A 23,218-nucleotide genomic window follows, 5' to 3' on the forward strand; every position below is an offset into this window, starting at 1 on the left:
TTTTTACACCCTATGTCTCCTTTTTAGCACTCACTCTCTCTCACACATTTCTTATTTTTTCAACTATCAGTGTCATCTCACCACCCTCAGATCCTGACTTCATCTCTCAACCTGTCTCTTCTGGTACATTTTAGGACACCTTTCTCCACACTGCCATATCATTCTTATCGTTTACCAATCCTTCAGTTCTCTCTTAATGATCCTGTGTGTTGAAATTTACAAGGACAATTGTTTGTCAATATTGTAATATGCCTGCAGGACTGTTGTAGCACCTGTTGTTAGCTGGACCATCAAAACTGCGACAGATCAATTGTCTTATCAGCCATGAAGGGTGTAGACTGCCACAAGAATAATGAGGTTTCAGCAGTAGTGGCTAGATGACTGGTCCCAATGTAATCAATTTAACACTGTAGTGTAAGATACTCTGTGTTTAATATCATTGAATTTGGAGACACTCTGTGTTTTTTCTACAGTGATTCAGTATATACATATTCTGTTTTTAGTCTTGGTTGTCTTACAAGTATTATGTAAAATATAAAAATGTCTGAATGATTATAAATTCAGATTACACTTTCATAGCTAATGTGAACATAAAACGAACTGTACTGTGTGAACTGAGGCTTTTGATATAACTATTGGTTTTCAATTTCAAGGGCATACACACACACACTTGCTGTATGCTCTCCTGCTGAGCGGCCAGCTGCTTGTTTTGTTAGTAGTTGGCTGTCTGGTTCTGAGCTTGCTGTTCCTGTCCAACAGGCTCGGGATTCTGCTGCTGCTGAAGGTCACCATGCATAAATTTACTGTATTTACTCTATTTACTAAGATCAGCCTGTGTAGAGGTCAGAGAACTTGAGCTGCTTTGACCGCTAAAATGTTTCCTGCTGGGATCCAAATGACTGTGAACATCATTTACCTACAGCAGACATAGCCAAGATCCACTGCTGAGTTATTCTGAGACTCCTGTAGCAAAATAAGTTATGTAATATGTGAAAATAAGGGGAAAACAATAAGACAGAACCACATCTTGTACAGTCTTGCACAAATCCGTCCTAAAAGTAATGGATTTCAAAAGAACAACATACTTTACAATTAGCCATTAAAAAAAGAGGAAAACTCAAATATTGTGACTCTCTTTTCCACTGACAGGGTGCCAATTCTGGAGCTAGTGCCCATTTCACTGAGACACTGAATTTAATGAATTTTTAAAATGCTCTCAAAACCTGATTTTTTTCAACTGGAATTTCATATTTTCCGACCTGCTGGTCAATAACTGACAAAACCACTTGTTTTTCTCGTTATTTTTAATAGTTCATAAAACCTACTTTTTCAAACTCGTCCTAGATGGTTTGTCTGATTTTCACCAAAATTGGCTCAGATCATCTTCAGACCATGCTGGCAAAAAGTTATGGAATTCAAGTTGATTAGTCAAACCATTCTCGAACAATGTGCAAACGAATTCTATGAAAAGCATGCAAAAATGAATCTGAGGCTATATCTCCGCAATGGTTTGTTGTATTAAAACCAACCTTGGTGTGTGTAATAACGCAGTGCCACCTAAGTGTCAGGAGATATAAAAAATAACTACTTCTTTTGACCGAAAATCACAAAACTGGTCTCTTTAGATTTGGTAAATCATGCCGAGTCAAACCATACCCATTGCCATGTCAGCCATTTTGGTCGCTGGCCATCTAGAATTTTGTCAAAAAATGCTATAATTTACAAATGCATTAGCGTATCATTACGAAACTCAGTATGTGTCTTCAGCACCATGCCCTGACAGTACTCAAAATGTTTAGGGGCAGCACCACCTTCTGGACAAAAGTTATAAAGAAATTTCCAAAAATGCTTATAACATTTGAATATATTGGGCTATTATGTTAAAATTTGAATCAGATCATCTTCAGACCATGCTGGCTAAAAGTTATGGATTTCGCGTCGATATATGAAATGGTTTTCATTAAACGCATCAACAAATTTGCTGGAAAGATGCCAAACTACATCTGAGGCTGTATCTCTGCAAAGCTTTGACTTAATGATACCAAATTTTATATGTACCATTGTCACCTCACACTGACCACACCACATCAATTTGGCCGCCTATTGGTCGAGAGTGATAAACCATTCATTAACCATCAATAATGACATTTACAACATTGTTAATAACTTTTGATTACATTAGCCTGTTGTAATTAATCTGTTCTCAAAATATTCATTGTATAATCCTGAGAACATAGATACCAGTTTTGCCATAGTCGCCCAAACCCCCAGTCTGCCATTTTGTTTTATGTTGAAAACCTACTTTTTCTAACTCGTCCTAGACCATTGGTCAGATTTTTACCAAAATCAAGTCAGATCATCTTGTGCTGACACAAAGTTATATAGACTTTGTGTCAATAAATGAAACCGTTTTTGTATAGCAATGCAACAAATTTGAGCCATGATGCCAGAACGACTCTGAGGCTTTATCTCTGCAAAGCTTTGACATATTGACACCAAACTCTGTGTGTGTTATTGTCACCTCACACTAAACACACCACATTGATTTGATAACAGTGTTACCTACTGGTCAAAAGTGATAACTATTACTAGTGTTTTTTTTTAACGATTTTTCAACCATTTTAACTAAAATCATCTTAAAATGGCTTCGGTTACTTATTGCTTCAGTTGCTCTGATGTTTGCTGCTTTGCTTGCCTAATGCTTAGCTCTTAATCGCTGCTTGCAGCTATATTTAGTATTGTTATTATTGTTGTTTTTTTATGTAATATATAAATATATAATTGCTGTTGTTGTTGTATAGTCATATTGAATTGGCAAAAAAACACATTTTCATTCTTTTTTTTTTGGTCCATAGATGATCACATGCTTGCTTACTGTACTCAAAAGACAATGATGCATTATTTTTGTTTTGTGGCCAGGTTATGTAGTAGCTAGCTCATTATTTCACTGTAAACATGAGTCACTTAGAGGTTCACAAATCCACTGACAGAGGACTAGCCGAGCACTGGCGCCAACAACAAATCACTCTTCCTTTGTCTCTTTCTTTTTAGTTTTCTCAGTATTTTATTTAGCCTTTTTGTTTACCCTCTTGTTCTCAGTCAATCCACTTTTCTACCATGTTTTAATGTCCTATGGTGACATTTCTTGTCCTGTTGCCCTTTTCACACACACACAGTCTCTCTCTGTGTATTCGTGTGCAGGGTGATCTAGTATGCACTGCAGTGCTTTCTTCCATGAGTGGACATGTTCTGATAGGGCCTCATCAGAGTAGTACACATAGATGTATCCAAACACACACATAGACACTTTCATTCACAGTTAAGGCTGATATTCTGAGCTCTCATTCATGACCATGAAGACATTTATCTCCTGTCCTATCTTATGTTACAGCTGTTCCCACAACAATTACCAGCAAGCATTTACATCTATTTAACATGCATGGCCATGGCATCCGCACAAGACAACCACTGGCCATCATCATTAGCTGCCAAGCATGCAATTAGCTAATTATGAAATATAATAGTCCACTTCTTTCAGCACATCTGACTGTGAGACTGATGGGCTGGTGCCTTTATCTCGAGTTTTAGAGGGATATATTATGAGTTACACAGTGGTTACATTTGGTCTTCATTGCTCATAAATCCCTATTATAGATGTACTTCTCTCCACCCCATTGGTTTTGCCTACAGAAGACAGCAGGGATCACAGTTAGTAACATTTAGTCTGTGCCTGTAAAACATTTTAAAGAACAATTGCATATTTGGTGTGTTTTTCAGGGCTGAAGAAAAATCAGGCATTTGACTCCTTTGTTGTTTCAAATAGCTGATGTTTCCTGCTCCTGAGAATGTGAATTTGAGCACTGAGCATTCACTCTGAAGAGATGCTACATAGCAAATTTCAAGCTCTCAAAATGATAGGCAGCCAGTAAAGATAATTTAACTTTAGAACTGCCTGCCTGACATGATGGCACTAATGCCAACAAATATGAATATATCACACTGAGGGGTGTCATCGTTTTTGAAGGGGCACCAGTGACAATCTTGGCTCACATGGCGCCCTAGGTGTAATAGGATATGTCCAAATGAAAAAAAGCATTTTAAACTACTCAATCATTCTTTATACACATGGTAAATAGGGACTGTGTAACAGTTTGTGTTTAGAATAAAAGGGGACCAGGTTTAAAAAGCATTTTTTGTACAATTTATGTGCATTAATCACACAGTATAATCACACTCTTTATTTATTTATTTATTTATTTATTTTAAGAATGCAGTTATTTTACATAAAATCACTGTAAAAATATTAATATTATGAAATATTATTACAATATACTATTGTAATATATTTTCAATATATTTTAATATATATCTATATATGTATACATTTGTAGTTTATATAGAATTTTGGACGTTGCATTAAAAATCCATTTCTTTCAAAATACTTCCCATGACAGTACTGAACATTTTTCATAGATACAAAGACTTACCATTTACTCATGCTCATTGTCATTCTAAACCTGCATGACTTTCTTTCATCCACATAAAAGAAGATATTTTTAAGAATGTTGGTAACCGTCTTGGTTTCATATGGACTAGACAAAGACTTTTCTTAAAATATATTCTTTTATGTTCTACAGAAGAAAGAAAATCAGATAATGGTGAGCAAATGAATACAGATTTACCATTCTGGCTGAACTAATCCTTTAGAATCTTAACTTAGTAATTTAAAGGACTATAGAATGGAACAGGTGCCTGTGGCTATCCAGCAGGTCCTGGATCTGAATGTGAGCCAGCTGGTAAGAGGCAGGTTCAATAAAAGGCTGTTCCTGGGTCAGACCAGACTGTGCAGGTGTAGAACAGGTGTGACCTTTGCAGCCTCTGACTGTGATCAGGCTTTTAAAAAGGAAAATGTAGGAAATACAGGTGGTGAAGAAAGGAGATCGGTAGAAAGGATCACACAGGGCAGACATGATGGGGAAAGTAATGAAAAAGATGAGTGGAGAGTGAACCACAGCTCTCTTTGTGCCTCATATATTCTTTTCTTGCTATTTCTACAAGGTCAGCCATGATGACTGCCCTTTAAAAACCAGCCAATAAATTATTTGCTAGTGAAACTGATACCAGATATGCATCAGTAGGTCTTTCATTTTCTCCACACTCTTATTTATATTACACACCTATTGATTACCTAATGGATTAAATAAGATAAGAATCCTTCTTATAAATCAGTACATTCCCAGTGCAACTCATGCTAGTCAAAAGCTTGATAGTAGCAGGTGTGCAGATAAAAAAAAAGTTTATGCAGATAAAACATTTTTTTAACATAATGTTTATTTTGTTTAGAACTTTGACTTTTCTTTATGTGCCGAGTCTTTGGCACGTAAAGTGACATCGTGTATATTAAATTAACTGTTCATGGTGGCTGTTTATAGGAAAAATACACAGGGAGGTTGAGGGCAAATAACAGAAATAACCAGAAAGTTGTAGCTATTTTAAAAACCTTATATGTTGAGGACATTGTCTTGTCCTCCTGGCCACTGATGTTAATGGTTTCTGGTTTGAGACAGCATTGTTTGTAAAGATGATGTTTCCCTTTCTAAACCGCCTTTTTCATGATGAAAACCTGTGGAACAAGGCCAAATAGTGCATTTGGAAAATGGTTATTTTTATGTTTCCAGTATCTTTAATATCACATTTGAATGAAAAGCTAATGCATATTAGCAAGGTGGGTCATTAGGTGAAACAAGATGAAAGCAATTCACCCAAAAATTTCCTACAAGACTTAATACTAATAAAATCTTTTGCTGTGGTGGATTGTTGTCTCTTCAGTTTTTAAACTCAGACCTCATTACTCTCTTAGCCCTACAGGAACTCTTGTCAACAAAAGACACTCCTGATTGCCAATTCAAGTCAGTTACTTATTGACAAGTGCTCATGTCAAGCTCATTTTGATCAATAATAATTCCAATCTGTTTAAACCTCTATAAGCAATTACTTCAGGGCAAATAAAAATGCAGGTTCCTTTTTTTAATGATCTTTTAATGGTTTTCTCCAAAGTAATCACCTAGCCTACAGGGATGAAGTAGAATTATCGCATGTGTACAATCCACACGTTCTTACTCCCAACTTCTCACATACTGACGTTTGATCAGGGCCCCTTGGCATTGCTTTTTGAAGGTATCCCTTTAGTGTCATTTTTCGTCACACAGGGGTATGCAGGGTCCTTTCAGTTGTTTGTCTTAGTTTAATGGTTTGCATGCATTTGTAAAAAATGCATAACAAATGCATGTAAAAAGTTTATACTTTCATTGAAGCACCTAACCCTACCCCTACCCTAAACCTACCCACTTCTGAAAAAATATAAAACATGTAACAGGCAAATATAAGTACAGTCACGGGTATTTATTGCAAAAACTGACCATAAACAACCAGTATAAAAGCATTACAAACAAGTCCTGTTGCATTCCAAGTCATATGATCTTTATGCGAAGAAGAGGGTAAAACATTAGATTTTAATCTCTGAAAATGATCCCGCTTTGTTAACGCAGAAGATGTTCCCGTAGCATGACACAATTGGTCACGAGACACACAAGAGCCAATTGCATTTCACAACCAAGGCTGATGTAAGGCTTCTTCTCGCTGCATCTTTTGAATTTGCACACGGACTGCGGCACACATGATGAGCTTTACGGTGGAGGAAGACAGTGATTGCATCTATTCCGCTCAAAAATCAATCGTTTTACCTCGGAAGACTTGGAATATTAATATTTTTTGAATAAATATACCTGCCTAATATATCTTGTGTTTTATTGACAAATGGTAGGTTTAGGGGCAATTGTGCTCAAATGTGTAAAACGTGTAACAGAAATAAAAGTGTTGTGACTGTTTACATTGAAAAATCAGGTCCCAACATATATGCAATAATAGCAATTCCCAGTGCCTTTGGTGTTAGCATAATGATGCCAAGGGTTTTTTTTTAAAGCAATGGAAGACCCTGCACATCGGAAAATGACACTAAGCTAACCGTGTGTGTCAAAAAGTGACCAAGCGTCAGTATGTGAAGGGTTGGAAGTAAGAATTTATTGGTATAATACACATAGAGATTTGTATTGTATTACAATACAATATACTTCATCATTCATTTTTTTTCACATTACAGTAGTGTTTTTTGTCTTCATTATGGCCTTGTTGGGGGAATCTTTCTTTCAAGGGTGGTATATGACTGCTTTGTAAGACATATCCTAAACTAAATGGTAGTTTTTGAAACTGAGTCCTTGAGGTCAGAGGGGTTGAGGACTCCCTAATCCCTAAACCAGATAATGTTGTAGTAGTCCTGACCACAGAACCTTGTACACCTCCTCTGTGGACGAAATACTGCAGGATTTATGAATAATACGGAAACTAATGGGCTTTTCACACTTGAAATTGCTAACCCAGTGTCATTCCAAAGCCTGGATTAGAGTAATTAATCCTGGGCTGTCAGATTTTAAAATACTATACATTCGTAAGGCCTTCTTATTTCATATTTAAGATAGAAACATATGCAGCAGGGCCTGTACATTACCCTGTACATTAGCTTACTATAGTGTTCACAACCATTCAGCTTGGGGCACATTATCCTAAAAGGATTGTTAGCCAGCTGTAGTTGCAAGTTCCTCCATTACCAACATAGTTACAATGGTTATATGCACTATACAATTACACTCTACCTATACTTTCAGTTTGGTTGGTAAGCACCTTTCACCACAATGTATTATTCTATGACAGTGCAATAAACATTTCAGAAATTCTGTGTTTTATGATTTTTTTTAAATAAATAAAGAACCAAATGAATGCATGAATGCAACTTTAACAATTTAATTAATTGTTTAAAATATCAAATTAAATTTGAACAATTCCTTTCCCTTTTTTTTAGAAAAAAAAATCCCCAAAGTGCTACAAAATAGGTTTACATTACAAAAAAAATAAAAAAATCATAAAATGTAATATTCTTTAAAAAGTAATTAATAAATAAATAAAATGAGCTATAATGTAATTATTACGTCAAGAAATACTATTACAATAGTAATATGTTTCAACAATTTAAGTGCAAACCAATGTAATAATTTTTTAAGTTAAACCAAACGTTTATTTTGGCAGGTTGTAGTGAAGACCTTTGGCTTTCTGTATGTATCTGACAATAGTTTTATCAAATGAAATGGTAAAATGCTTGTTAAATGAACTCTCAGAGCAGCAGTGTTTGGCACTATTTATTTTACTGGCACTTTGCCCTCTGTAAACATCAAATGAAACATTTAACATCACCACTTGGGTAAGTGTAGTGTGATAAAAACTTTTATTAGGATGTACTTTCCAGTAAGCGCCAAAGAAATCACCATTATTTTCATGTCCTCATTACAGCGATTTGTGCTTTCTAATATAAAAAACTTTTCAGAATAGAATGCATTTATCAGTGAACCAAAAAGATGTCTCAAGGCAACGTACATGCTTTTATAAACATGGTGGCTAGTTTAAGCACTGTAAAAATACACCAAATTACCCTGTTTCAAATTGGAAGGAATGCTGTGTAGTATAATCTTTTTGGACAACCCTACACTATAACCCACACTCCACCCTTCTGTCCTCATCATCACTATTTAGCCTGTGCCTCCCTGCTTAAACCTCAGCCCTTTCATTGGGGGTGGATTTCTTAACAGGGAACTCTGAACCCAACCACACAGGGTTCTAAATACAGCTGTAGTACAGTGTAGAACACCCATGGATAGGCCTGGAAGATCATACTTGCAGATTCAAGCACGAATCTGACTAGCATTGAAAACACCAGGTGCTATATTTGGCCTCCTCCACTTCGCACAGTAGCTTGCTTCCTCTTCAAGGAAGAGAGACTGCATTTTCATAGTCGGCCTGTATCTGTCTGCATATTTTTTAAGATTGAAAAGATTTTTGGAGGGAATCAACAGTGTGTTCAACTCCCTAGTGTGTCTAGCAGAGGTGCAAAACAGACAGAGTGCACGGCCTCCAGCACCCATGTGTGTGTGAGTCTGTGTTTGTGTGTGAAGGGCAAGCAGGATATGTGGTGGGAAAGTAATGAGGCATATGCTGAGAAGATGTCAAACTTTCCATAGTGAGGGCACAGTAAGATTCATTTATACACATAAACATAACTTTAGGAACACAAAATGCACCAATTGACTTGTATACACAAAGACAAAAGAGTAAGCCATAAACTGAAAAAACTTTATATTATCAACCAGTTTGTAACATATGAAAACTATTTTATGTCTGGGATTTGTGAGAGAAATTATGATGCTACTACACTTTTATTGTACTGCTAAATCTCACTATGCCCCAAGAATTATTGTTAGAACAAATATGTGACCCTGGACCACAAAATTAGTCATAAGTAGCATGGGTATATTTGTAGCAATAGCCAACAATACACTGTATGGGTCAAAATGATTGATTTTTCTTTTATGCCAAAATCATGAGGATATTAAGTAGAGATCATATTCCAATTTTGTGAATCTCCTACCGTAAATATATCAAAACCTAATTTCTGATTAGTAATATGCATTGCTAAGAACTTCATTTGGACAACTTTAAAGGCAATTATCTCAACATTTCGTTTTTTGTTTTTTTTGCACCCTCAATTTCCAGATTTTCAAATAGTAGTGTATCTCGGCTAAATATTGTCCCAAAAATTGACCCTTATGACTAGTTTTGTGGTTCAGGGTCACATATTTTATCACAATAGAGTGAATTTTGTTGTGTTGGGTGCATTTTATATGGTCTCATTATAAATGTTACACACAGACGTTTACTTACCTAAATGCAAATTAAAAGTGCAAACAATGCCCCTGCAATTTCACTGGTCAATTCAATTTCACAGTCACAAAAGTCCAGAAAAGTTCAGACTTCAGAAAATATCATGGCTGGACCGTAATGCTGTTTATCAGCGTACCAATGCACCAGTGCTATACTAAGGATAAGGTAATAAGGTTAAGAATAGAGTTAGGGATTAGTATTTAGGGTTAGTGGTTAGTAGATTTTAAGTATGTTGTTATTTAGCTTCTAAAATATTACTTTTTTTTAGCCCACTGGTTACCTGTTGGTTGTTATATTTAATATATCAGCTCAGGTAAAATTGACATCTTTGGTTGGCAGAGCATTAGTCTGTGCCAGTGAATGTAAAGTCATTATTAACTGGCGAGAGGCTGAAAATAGAGAACAAATCAAACACTAGGAGGCATCCGCTGAAGCCGATAATACTCCAGCAGTGTTTTTGACCTTGCTGAAATAGAATGTATTATGACAGTACCTGGATTTCCTAAGCACTTAATAGATGGTTAAATTGAAGGATAGTTGCATGTAAGTAGTTTTTAATCTCTAGGGCATAAAAGCATGGTCATTTAAATTAGATAAGCTGAAAGCACTGTGTATATCCGTAAACATATTACATAAATATAGTTTGAGATGTGGTGGAAATAACATTTTGGTAGAAATATTAATGCTACTTCAGAGGGGAAAAATAATTAAGAAAAATCTTCCTATGATGCACATATGTCTGGACAATATTAGTGAACAACTAGTGAGAGTGTAAAAATATGTTTTAAGAGAGTTCATTTTCTGCAAGCTGGTAGAGCCAAAAGTGCCTCTGGAGGAAGAAACACCCTCTCACTGGTGACCTAACCAACTAATCTTCTTTAAGGTTCTATTTCCTTTCCATTCAAGTACACATACACAGCCTGCAAAATCTCTTTAATTTATCTTATGTGTCAGTGTGTGTGTTTTGTGTGTGTGTGTGTCCTGAGTCAGCACTGTGCTCTCAGCATTAGAAAGCTCAGGAACACCAGCACTCTCCACTAAAGCTGCGTCTCTTACAAACACGCAGACATACATTACAAATCTAAGTGTGACTTAATGACTTCAGTCTACAAGCCTGTAAACATGCTCAGACATCGCCACCTACTTACACACTCATAAGCCGGTCCATCAGGTTATTAACACAGTGATCATAATTTACTAATGATGGTTTGTTTGTTTTGGTCTTGTAGAATAGATTTATTGATTTTGCTGGTGGCGAAAATTTTGATTATTTATTTATAATCTATAAAGATTGAATGCAGTTGTAAGACAGTGTGTTTACACGCCAATGGTAGAAGTTAAAGAATTGGTCAAAGAAAAAATATAATATTGTTTGACCACTAAATATGAACAGTGACTTTGGGTGTGTTGGTATGCGGAAACTTTTCACGTTCAACCATAGAAATTGGCAGATTGTATAGAGAGGTATAGAAATAATCAAAGAAATCATGGGATGATGAAAAAGATTGAGAAGCTGGAGCAAAAAAAAAAGTCAACTCTGCAAATGGGAGAGATGGAGGAAGAGGAAGCTGAGAAGATGTGTATGAAGGGCGGAAAGAGAGGGATGTATAGCACTATAGTGTAGGTGTAGGAGATGAAGGAGAATTAATGTGCTGCGACAGAACTACAGAGAAAGCTGGAGCAAACTTACAGAAAATGTGGCGAGAGAAAGAAGGATTTTCACACCAAAGGCCTTGTAGAAAAGGTCAAAACCGCAACCTATATCTTCTACAGCACATTTCTGGATTTTTTACAGCACAGATCTGCATGTTGTTCAAAATATCAAAAGTTCCAAATTAATAATTTAATATTTTATCTATCTATCTATCTATCTATCTATCTATATATATATATATATATATAGATATATATATGTTAAATTATAATTGTATTATAAGTAAATAATGTAACATCTAAAATATTGATTTCTAAATTTCTCTTTAGTAGTGAAGAGTCATATAATTCTTTGCAGCAAAAAAACAAAAAAAAAATGGTGGATCAAAAAAGACCTACTGACAATTTTTGTGTTATACCGTAGTTCTAGGGAGTTTTCTATTTTCGGTGCAGCATGGTGTTGCATATTTTAATGTTCTTTTCTTTCAGTATCTCATTTTTTTTCCCAATCTCTTTATATGAATAAAAGGTATGTCAGAATGTAAAACCAACTTACATTCACTCACCCAGTGTCTCTTTGTGTCTCTGTTTTTCCTCAGGTGGTGTGCAGTTTGATAATCCACAAACAGACCGCTCCCAACCTTACCATGCCTTTGTCCTTAAGTTCATCTCGACTTTTCCCCTTCTCCTTTATTTCCCTGATCCTCCCTGTCCTCCTCCTGTCTTTCTCCATCCCTTCTCAAGCTGACTCCCAAGATGTAGCCCAATCTACTTCCAACTGTTCTCAGAATGACGTGTGTTCAGAGGGGGTCCTTTTACCAGTGTGGAATCCCCAGAATCCCTCAGTTGGTGACAAAGTGGCCCGTGCCATTGTGTACCTAGTGGCACTAGTCTACATGTTCTTAGGTATGTCAATCATTGCTGACCGTTTCATGACTGCCATCGAAGTTATAACTTCTCAAGAAAAGGAAATCACTACAAAGAGACCTAATGGTGAAACGGTCACCACGACAGTTCGCATATGGAATGAGACTGTCTCCAATTTGACTCTCATGGCTCTGGGTTCCTCAGCCCCTGAGATTTTGCTTTCAGTCATTGAGGTTTGTGGGCATAATTTTGAGGCTGGTTCTCTTGGTCCCAGCACCATTGTGGGAAGTGCTGCTTTCAACATGTTTGTGATCATTGGTATCTGTGTCTACGTGGTACCTGAAGGTGAAAGAAGGAAGGTCAAACATCTTCGGGTCTTTTTTGTGACTGCAGCATGGAGCATGTTTGCCTACATCTGGCTCTATCTTATCCTCTCCGTGTTCTCACCTGGTGAGGTGGAAGTGTGGGAAGCAGTGCTGACATTCCTCTTCTTCCCTCTCTGCGTGGTCCAGGCCTGGATTGCTGATCGACGATTGCTTTTTTACAAGTTTGCCCACAAACGGTACAGAACTGAAAAGGGCCGTGGAATTATTGTGTCTGAGGGTGGTGAGGAGCTTGGCAAGGAGGCGGGATTCACCAAGATGGACATGCTGGAAATTGATGGAATCACAACACATCTGGATGGAATGTTGGGAGTGGAAAGTGGGCTTGGTGGACGTGATCAAGAGGAGGAAGCCAGGAGAGAAATGGCCAGAACTCTGAAGGAGCTAAAGCAAAGACATCCTGACAAGGACATGGAGCAGCTCATAGAGATGGCCAACTATCAGGTATAAAAAGAATTACATTTTTAATTTTTAATTTAATTATATAATAATTTAGAACATTAATATGAAATGTATTTTCTTAAATTGTATAAAAATTATAGTTATAAATAATTCATTTCTTTAAATATTATTGGTTTTTAAATTTCTCTTGAATGAGTCAGATACTTACAGGGATAGTTCACCCAGAAATGAAAATTCTGTCATTATATCTCACCCTCATGTCAAATTAAGATATTTTTGATGAAATCCGAGAGCTCTCTGACCCTGTATAGACAGCAAGGGTTCTACCATGGTCAAGCTGCAGAAACGTAGTGTAAGGATGTCATTAAAATAGTCCATGTGACATCAGTGGTGCAACCGTAATTTTATGAAACTGCAAGAATACTTTTTTGTGCAAAGAAAACAAAAATAACAACTTTATGCAACATTTTTTTTTTCTTCTGGGACAGTCCTCTACCTTTACGGAGAGTACCACGAGTACATGCGCATGGTTTTCTTCGCGGACAAACAGTATTCTCATGGCTTCAAAAAATTATGGTTGAACCACTGATGTCACATGGAATATTTTAATGACATCCATACTATGTTTCTGTGCCTTGACTGTGGTAGGACACTTGCTGTCTATGGAGGGTCAGAGAGCTCTCAGATTTCATAAAAAATATCTTAATATGTGTTCTGAAGATGAACAAGAATCTTACTTTGTAATGACATGAGGGTGAGTAATTAATGACAGAATTTTAATTTTTGGGTGAACTAACCCTTTTGATCAATTCAGACCTGTGGCCTGTTTTTCATTTGTGACCTAGTAGTTGAGAACCACTGATCAAGGGAGTTTTCTGTGCAACATGGGACAGCATATTTAAAAGTTATTTTGTATCAGGAAATTAAATCAAAACTCTCTTTGTTCTCATTGTCTTTTAAAGACTTATCTACAGACATGCTTTAGGTTTTCACAAAACATGCAAAAAAACATTTGCATAGCAACTCCATTCAACTTTATAGACGCTACCTGAAGTTGTATGAAGTTCCATTTGTTGCAGACCAGTGCAATTAAAACTCCTTTGTGTATTTTTATTGAAGCAGGAAAGAGCGGAGCACAACCCTACACAACATTTTTTGACTTTCTTAGGTTGTGTAAATACATTTGGGGTTTAGAAAATGTCTTTCTTGCTTCTTCTTTTCACATCACACAAGTCTAGTACAAATATGTGGTATGCTTCAATAATATAGTGTATACTTTTTTCTTTATTTACCCCCAAAAGAATGTAAAGGGAAATGTGACAACATGCCCCATAAGTGGTGTAACGTGCACATTTAACAACCATATAACAGTTTAAATTTGTACCTGATATAATGGAAAAAGACAAGCTAAAATGTAAATAAAATAGTTTGACAATAAACGAAACAAAACACAACTATACAAACAATGCTCTAAAAAAACAATTTTCAAAACAATGTGGGCAGATTTAGAAATACATTCAGACATTCAGAAAATCAAAGAACTGACTCAACACACCCCTCCCTCCTTCCACACACAGCTCTCAGGACAGGAGACAAATAAATGAGCCAGTAAATTTCTTGATTACTTTTGTATTATTCATGTGTTTATCGTAGTTTCTCAATAGAATTTATAATTTTTTTTTTAGGAATTACATTGCCAACGTCATGAAATAACATGTTATTATTATTATTAATAGTGGCAGGCATGTTTTAACACAGTGTTACAGCATGCCTCACCTGCACAACTGGGATGTTAATCCAGCTAGAATTTTCTACTAGTCAGAACGGTAAAACCTGTTAAATAACAGATTGGAGATTAAAATAATAGCACATTTGTCTAATTTTAACCCCTTGCAGGATCTGTGAAAATGTGAATAATTGTAACAAAATAAGAGAGATCATACAAAATGCATGTTATTTTTTTATTTAGTACTGTCCTGAGTAAGATATTTTACATAAAAGATGTTTACATATAATGCACAAGACAAAAGAATTGCTGAAATTATTAAAATAACCCCATACAAAAGTTTGGGAACCCTTGGTTCTTAATACTGTGTGTGGTTACCTGGATGATCTACAATGTTTTTTTTGTTTTTTGTTTTTTTTTGTGATGTGTGGGTTCCCAAACTTGCATAAAATTGTATAGTGTTAATGTGGCAGCTTGTGTGTTAGTGGTTCTCTTTAAGTTTCATCATGCTAGCACGTGTGGAAACTTTTAAAAATTGTTTCTTATATGTGTTCCAAATAACCCTGTGTTAAATTGGGCCCCTGTCTCCCCTGCTCTCCCAGTTTAGTATGCAGAGACAAAAGTAAGCTATTTGTAGATTTCCCATAAAGTTTAAACACTGTTTCTGTGCTGCGTTGAACATTGTTTATGTTTGTTTGGGTATAGCATATGTGCATACACTTTAAAAATTAGATTTTAGCTAGTATATATCAAATGTCATGATTTTAACCCTCTGTGGTCTGAGGGTCCTGGGGCCCTGGAGAAGTTTTGACATGCCCTGACATTTGTGCTTTTTTCAGTATCTTAAAAACATATTAATGGCTAAAGTCTAATTACATTGTAATCAGCACAAACTGGGCTACAATAATATGTAAATGCTTTAGTTCAAAATGAAACCACTCCAGAACATGTTGTTGAAAGGTTGTACTAACATAATGTATATAAATAATGAGGTTGTACCTTTTATACAAGGGGATTAAATTGGGATTTGTTGTTAATCTGTGGTTACAAAACTTACAAAATCTTATATCAATCGACAAACTGTAAAATATAACAAGTTGAGAGAGCCCTTTAAGTTTAATTAACATTAAAATACTGCTCAAAAACATTCTAGATGGTGGCAGTGTGCACAGCTACATCTGTATGCAGGATTTTTTAAATCAAATTTAAGACTTTTTCAGACCTTTAATAAGACCTGCAAAATTTAATATAAAAAATAAAAATTAACATCATATAAGCAGGGTAGGACAATGTCTATGGTAACATATTAAACTGTAAAATGACTGTAAAAACATGATTTACATATAGTTGAGATGTAGGTTGTCACAAAAGCTAAAAAATATATCTAAAATGTTAAACCTCACATTTCAGCCTTCAAACTATTTTTTAAGAGTAAAAAGTATAAATTATTATATTAATTTAAAACAGCCAAGTATATATAACTGCAGACCGAAGATCTCCAAATGGGAGCGGGACCTCCAAAATGGGCCGGGGTCTCGTCACGAAAAGACTTTTACCATTGGCTCTGGCTTCAGCCAATTGTTATTGACTTACGTTTCAAAATAAAACTTTATAAATTAAACATTGTTCCTATTTGTTTTAAAATAAAGCCAAATACGCTACATAAATAAATATGCTCAGTAAGAGCAAAGCTCATGGCCAGTGGTCTCCGGACTGGAGTTAGAATCTCTGCTTAATGATATAAACGGGAATCCCCTGCGAGCCGTCACAGCGCAGTGGAAAGGTTTTACTCTATTGCTTTGTTTTAAGAAACATGTAATGTAAACTGTAATGGCTGTAAGCAAAGCAGCACTGCACTCATGAATACTACTTCATCAGATAAAGTTGAAATGCAATCGAAACTTTTTTGAAGACACACGGTTCCTTTCAGAGATACATATAAATCCACAGTAAGAATGAGTAAAGTTGTTTAAAACTATAGCCTATAATATTAAAAATGTATGAGGAAATTCATCTGATGAGTTACCAGGGTAAGGCTCAGCCCCCGAAAAGCCCCGGCCCAATTTAACCCCTGGCTTTATACACAATAGTCAGCCAGCCAAATGAAGACTGTAGCTTATTGCCGCTATGCTCTTTAAGTCAATAGTGTAAGTGTGGATGCACAACCACCTGTTTATCCAAACAGTGGAAGACAGGGGAATTGTTTGGGAAACCTGATTGACTGTGGTTCAGAATTTACATGTAGCAAATTTGAAATAGCTGTTTTACCGCTTGAGAAATCGATCTGCAACTGAACTGCAAATTAAAAATAAAAATAACCTTCTCAACCTTAACTTTGCAGGTTCTAATACAGCAGCAGAAGAGCAGAGCTTTTTACCGCATTCAGGCGACAAGGATGATGATTGGTGCTGGGAACATCTTGAAGAAACACGCAGCGGATCAGGCCCGTAAAGTGGTCAGCAGTGGGGAACCTCGGGAGCAGGAGGATGACCCTTTTATTACAAGAATAGACTTTGAACCTGCCCTATACCAGTGCTTTGAGAACTGTGGATCCTTAAAACTTACTGTGCAAAGGCATGGAGGAGATGCTGGGTGTACTGTTAAGGTGAGGTTAAAGTAAAACGCTCATTAGTTTATTCATTTTATAAGGGAATAGGATATTTCTAAACTTATTGTCTGATCTTGATTATTAACTTATGAGAAATATGGGACAGATTTTTGTCTGTATATTCAGTGAGAACGAAGATCTTTAATCTTTCTAAATGTTTATTCATGCACAACTCCAGGTGGACTACCGCACAGAAGATGGCACAGCCAATGCTGGTTCTGACTATGAATTTGCTGAGGGCACGCTCATCTTCAAACCTGGCGAAAACATTAAAGAGATCACTGTCGGCATTATTGATGATGACATCTTTGAGGAAGATGAATACTTCTATGTCCGCCTGAACAATCCCCGTATAGTCGGGTGGGGTGATGGACATCCTATTACTTTGGAGACGGGAACACCTGCTCCAAGCGCAGCCCTTGGCGAGGCCCACACAGCGACCGTGACGATCTACGATGATGACCACGCAGGAATTTTCACATTCGAAAGCGAATCGGTGCGAGTTAGTGAAAGTATCGGCATCATGCAGGTTAAGGTCCTGAGGACATCAGGAGCACGTGGTCTGGTGGCGGTGCCGTACCATACAGTGGATGCAACAGCTCGCGGAGGGGAAGACTTTGAGGAAGTATCTGGAAAACTGGAGTTTCAGAATGACGAGACAATGTAAGTGTTTTCTGTCAGTTAATGTGTTTGTGTGTATCTGTGTGGTACTGCCTTTATGTAGCTTTTTCTGTCCAAGGATTGTCCTGCTTGAGTGAACCTTCACAGTGAAAATGCTTTTAGACCTGCAGTGAAGTTATTAGATTGTCTGTGTTTGGATTTCTCAGGCATGTCAGGCAGCTTATTTCACGGCTACAAGAATTTATTTTGAAAGGACACAATGTCACAAAAATGTGAATACACTGTGATTTTGTTCATCAAATACATCTTAGTGACCTGATGTGAAGAACATTTCATGTACAGCTGAGATCAAAAGTTTACATACACCTTGCAGAATCTGCACAATGTGAATTATTTTACCAAAATAAGAGGGATCATTTTTTAATTTAGTACTGACCTAAATAATTATTTTTACATAAAAGACATTTATGTATAGTCCACAAGAGAAAATAATAGCTGAATTTATAAAAATGACCCCGTTCGAAAGTTTACATACGCTTGATTCTTAATACTGTGTTGTTTTTGTGTTGTCAACATAGCTGTGTTTTTTTGTTTAGTTCTAGCTGTTCATGAATACCTTGTTTGTCCTGAACAGTTAAACTGCCTGCTGTTTTTCAGAAAAATCCTTCAGGTCCCACAAATTATTTGGTTTTCAGCATTTTTGTGAGTTTGAACCCTTTCCAACAGTGACTGTATGATTTTGATACATTCTTTTACACTGAGTACAACTGAGGTACTCATTATGCAACTATTGCAGAAGGTTCAAATGCTCACTGATGATCCAAAAGGGAAGAAACAGTGCATTAGGAGCCAGGGGTGTAAAATTTTAAACAGAATGTCTTATTTTGCCTAAATATCATATTTTAGCCCTTTAGAATCTACAGAATATACTCACATGTTTCTCAGAAGATAAAATAGTTATAATTAAAAAATAAAAATAAAAAATCACCCCCAGTTCTTAATGCATTGTGTTTCCTTTTGGAGCATCAGTGAGCATTTGAACCTTCTTTAATAGTTGCATATGAGTCCCTTAGTTGTCTTCAGTGTGAAAGAATGGATCAAGAATTTGTGGGACCTGAAGGATTTTTTTGAAGAACAGCGGGCAGTTTAACTGTTCAGGACAAACAAGGGACTTGTGCACAACTATCACTAAAAAAAAAAAAAAAACTGCTGTGGGTCATTCAGGTAACAACACAGTATTAAGAATCAAGTGTATGTAAACTTTTGAACAGGGTAATTTTTAATAAATTCAATTATTATTTTCTCTTTTGGATTATATGTATATGTCTTATATGTAAAATATCTTATTCAGGTCGGTACTAAATAAAAAAAAAATAAAAAAAAAACATGCATTTTGTATGTTTCCTCTTATTTTGGTAAAATAATTAACATATTCCAGATTCTGAAATGTGTATGTAAACTTTTGACCTCAACTGTATTTCTTGCCATATGGAGAAAATTAATATGATGGATATCTTACCATAATCAAATTTTAATTTTAGTTTTTATTTTTAGGTAAAGACAAGCAAGTTAAGACAGATGTTATCTTAAATATACGGATTGTATTTCTTGATCCTGTTTCACACATACTGCATCTTGTCACATGAGTTGCGCCAATACTGATGGGTTACAGCGTTGTACTGTAAACCTTTTTTACAGTTATATTTATGCGCAGCAGTCACAGTATGTATAAAAAGGCCTTTGGTAATGATTGTGTGTAGTATAATACTGAAGAAGTCAAATTCTTATTTGTAGTGTATTAGGGATATATACCGTGGGTCTGGCATTTTGATATGCCTCAGGCTTATGAGGTGTATACTGTATAAAATAGTGGGTGGACAGGAATTTAAAGTGCTTAGGTAATGGTTGTGAAAGTTTACAACTAACAAAATGGTTGTGCTGTGTCCTTGTAAAGTGACCTCTTTCTGTGGGTCCATTTAACCTCAAGTTAATGCTGTTAAATGACTTCAGGCTGTGTATGATGGTTGACTTCATATTGAGAAAGCTTGGGATAATGTGTATTGCGGTTTCAACTGTGTCTGTGTTTAACTGTTGTGTCATTCATGCCACAGGTAACAGCAGTAGTTGTCAGCTGAAGCTAATATAATGTTGATATCAGTTAAGAGTATAAGCTGGTTTATTCTTGGTCTCTGAAGCCAGAAACTGATAGTCCCTCAGTCCCAGAAGCAAAAGTAAAAAAATAACATTTTCTGAGAAAGATGGGGAACAAATTTTATTATTTACGAATCAGCCATTGAAAAGAAATATGGAGTTGTGCTTATAGTCCTGGTTTGAATTCAGAGAGATCAGCTATGAGGAGAGGACAAAGCGAATGGCTTATATCATTTTTGTTACAGTTGGTCTCTGTTGATTTACTATCCAATAATGCTTCACAACAGAGGCACACAGCAAGCAGACCTACAACAAAAAGAATCAGAAAACACTGCCAAAAAATGAAATACATACACACACAGAGCAGACTCACACTCACACATCGTGTCTGTGATGGACAGAGGAGTGCTGGAGATAATCAGCAATATTCTCTATTTCAGCATTGATACACTCACTTCTTGCTGTATCTTTGCTTCCATGGCACCTGTGTCTGTCTCTCTCTGTCTTTCTTTTAGCCCACAGTCTTCCCTCCCTTTTCTCCTTTTCAATTCACCTCACTCTTACTCTTGTTCCTCCTGGAAAAACCAGGTCATACCAGCTTAACCCCTCATAAAAGTAATTATAATAATTTCAAAAATAACCTCTTATTTTACTATTCAATTTTAATGTTTGTGTGACTTATCAAAACCCAGCAGACAGACATTAGAAGCTTTATCTCTCTATTTAACCACAAAGTAAGCAGTGCTTTTGAGCAAAAACACAAAGTAGAATTCAGTAAAAGAAATGAAAATAGCCAACTGAGGAGTGTACTGCTGTAGTATGTGCATCATTCAGAGAATCTGAGGATATTACCATTCATTGCATTATGTAATGGTCGTAATGTAATAATGTAAAAATAATGTAACATTCCTAAAGGAAAATGGTTTAAGTGTGCCATCAAGTTCACATTAAGATGCTATATTTATATTAGGATGTCACATATTAAGATATTAAAGGGATAGCGCACCAAATAAATAAATAAAACATATAAATAAATTCATGAACATTTTATCTTTGTCCCTCGAATGAAAATCTGTTCACTCAAAACTTGAGGGAATTGTCATTTTTTGGGTTGAACTAACACTTTAAGAATGTTTTACAAGATGTTAATGGCTAGAACAAAACATGAGGGGTTTTAGGACATGGAAGCTGGTTTATATGCTGGTGCAAGATCTACCAGTCTTAACTAACTTTAGTCAGATGGTCTTCTATGGTGAAACCAAATTCAGCAATTAGTAGTCCTACTGATGAACTACCAAATGGCCATAGGGTTTCACTCTCTCCCCTTTTTTATTATGTGTTTCATGGAAAGATGAACTCTTAGAAAGCAAAATACTAATTTATTGCCTTTATTGCTGTTATTCAATCTTAACCTCTTCAGTTTACTCCCCATTCTCAGTTCTGTCTTCCAGCCTTCAATTTATCTATCATCATACACTTAATCAGCCTCTTTGAATGTATCACATTTCATGCTTTGTGTATAGCTCCACTCCAGCCTAATGAAAAATGTAAATATGTGTAAGTGTCTGCATGTGTGTGTGTGATAAGGAAAGGTTCAGGTAGGTTAATATTTGTATAGCCCTGGTGAAACTTTGCAGAGACCTGAACTTGACATCGACATAGAGACCAGTGCACAAGTGAAGAGGTGGTAAGACATGATAAATGAAATACAGAGAGGGGTCAGCACTGGGCAATGAAGACATGGATGAGATGAAGACAGACAAGGTGGTCTGGGGGATTAGTTTGTGTGTGTCTGAATGTGTCTTTGCCTGTTACCTTCATGCTACGATATACTGAGGGCTGTGCCTTGATGTCATTCCATCACTTTCACACTGATTTATTGCTCATATTTCATGAAGAATTTATGAGGTGCAGAGAAGCGCTCTCACATATTTGTGCTCACATATGAACTGTCTCGCCAACCTGTCTCTTTGTATTCCTATCATTTTACGCTCAATCTGTCTTTTTAATACGATTTTATTTTGCTGTGATTGCACACTTTCCTTATTTCGTGTGCCAGATTTAATTCTGTCTTTTAATTTATTAGTTTTAAATACTTATTCAAGCCTTTTATTTTCCCTGTCATACCAAATGTTCTTTCTTGCCTCTCTCTTGTGACGTGGGGTTCTGCGTTAGGCCTTTCCCTAGGCTGTGACCCAGAATCTTCTGTGGGTACTAGATATGTGTTCCAAGTGGACCACAGCGTGAAATCTGTGTGCAAAGTAAAAGTAGATCACTAACCCATTAGCACTGTTTCTGGATAGACAGATTTCTCAAAGATTGCTCAAAATCAGGTTTCTTCCAATACAGTAAACTCAGAACACAAAAAGCAAATTGGATATAATCTAAGAGATAAAATGATACAATGTATTTTAAAGGGATAGTTCACTTAGAAATGGAAATTATGTCATGTTTACTCACTGTCATGTTGTGCCAAACCTGTATGACTTTCCAAAACACAAAAGGAGATGTTTGGCAGGATGTTCACATTGCTGTTTTAAACACAATTATGTAATGTATAAAATGGTGCAGTGTTGACCAGGGCTTGTCAAACTGAAAAGTCCATTTGACTTGTGCACCATATTCCAAGTAGTTTAAAGTCATATGGTAGCTTTGTGTGAGGGAAAAAACATTTTAGCTTCTATTTAGACATTTTATCTTCTTCATTGTACGTCTCAAACTACATTATGCGTTGTTTGAAACATTCTGAATCACTGACATCAAATTTAGCTTGACTTAAATTAGCTTAACATAAATTTAACATACTGGTTATTCCATAAAATCTGTTTTTTTTTTTCCACTTGGAAAAAAAAAATATTTTATTTTTTTTTCTCTGAAATGAAGACACGTTAAAATGACAAGAAATTGTATTGTGCCATCTCAGGCTATGTGATTTATTATTTAATGACAATTTTTCTACCTCATGTTTTGGTATTTTTGTCA

The 23,218-nt window shown here is 36.0% G+C and overlaps 1 protein-coding gene across 1 annotated transcript in view; it reads left to right on the forward strand.

Annotated features, from left to right (window-relative positions):
- slc8a4b (solute carrier family 8 member 4b) overlaps nucleotides 1–23,218 on the forward strand; it is a 73,074-nt gene that overhangs the window by 15,065 nt on the left and 34,791 nt on the right. Inside the window, exons 3-5 of the mRNA XM_051115802.1 lie at nucleotides 12,078–13,172; nucleotides 17,198–17,461; nucleotides 17,643–18,127. Of these exons, the coding sequence (XP_050971759.1) occupies nucleotides 12,126–13,172; nucleotides 17,198–17,461; nucleotides 17,643–18,127 (1,796 nt within the window). The 5' untranslated portion in view covers nucleotides 12,078–12,125. The remainder of the gene's footprint in view (nucleotides 1–12,077; nucleotides 13,173–17,197; nucleotides 17,462–17,642; nucleotides 18,128–23,218) is intronic.

The sequence above is a fragment of the Labeo rohita genome, chromosome 7 (assembly GCF_022985175.1).
Source record: "Labeo rohita strain BAU-BD-2019 chromosome 7, IGBB_LRoh.1.0, whole genome shotgun sequence".
In the NCBI taxonomy this organism is placed as follows: Eukaryota; Metazoa; Chordata; class Actinopteri; order Cypriniformes; family Cyprinidae; genus Labeo; species Labeo rohita.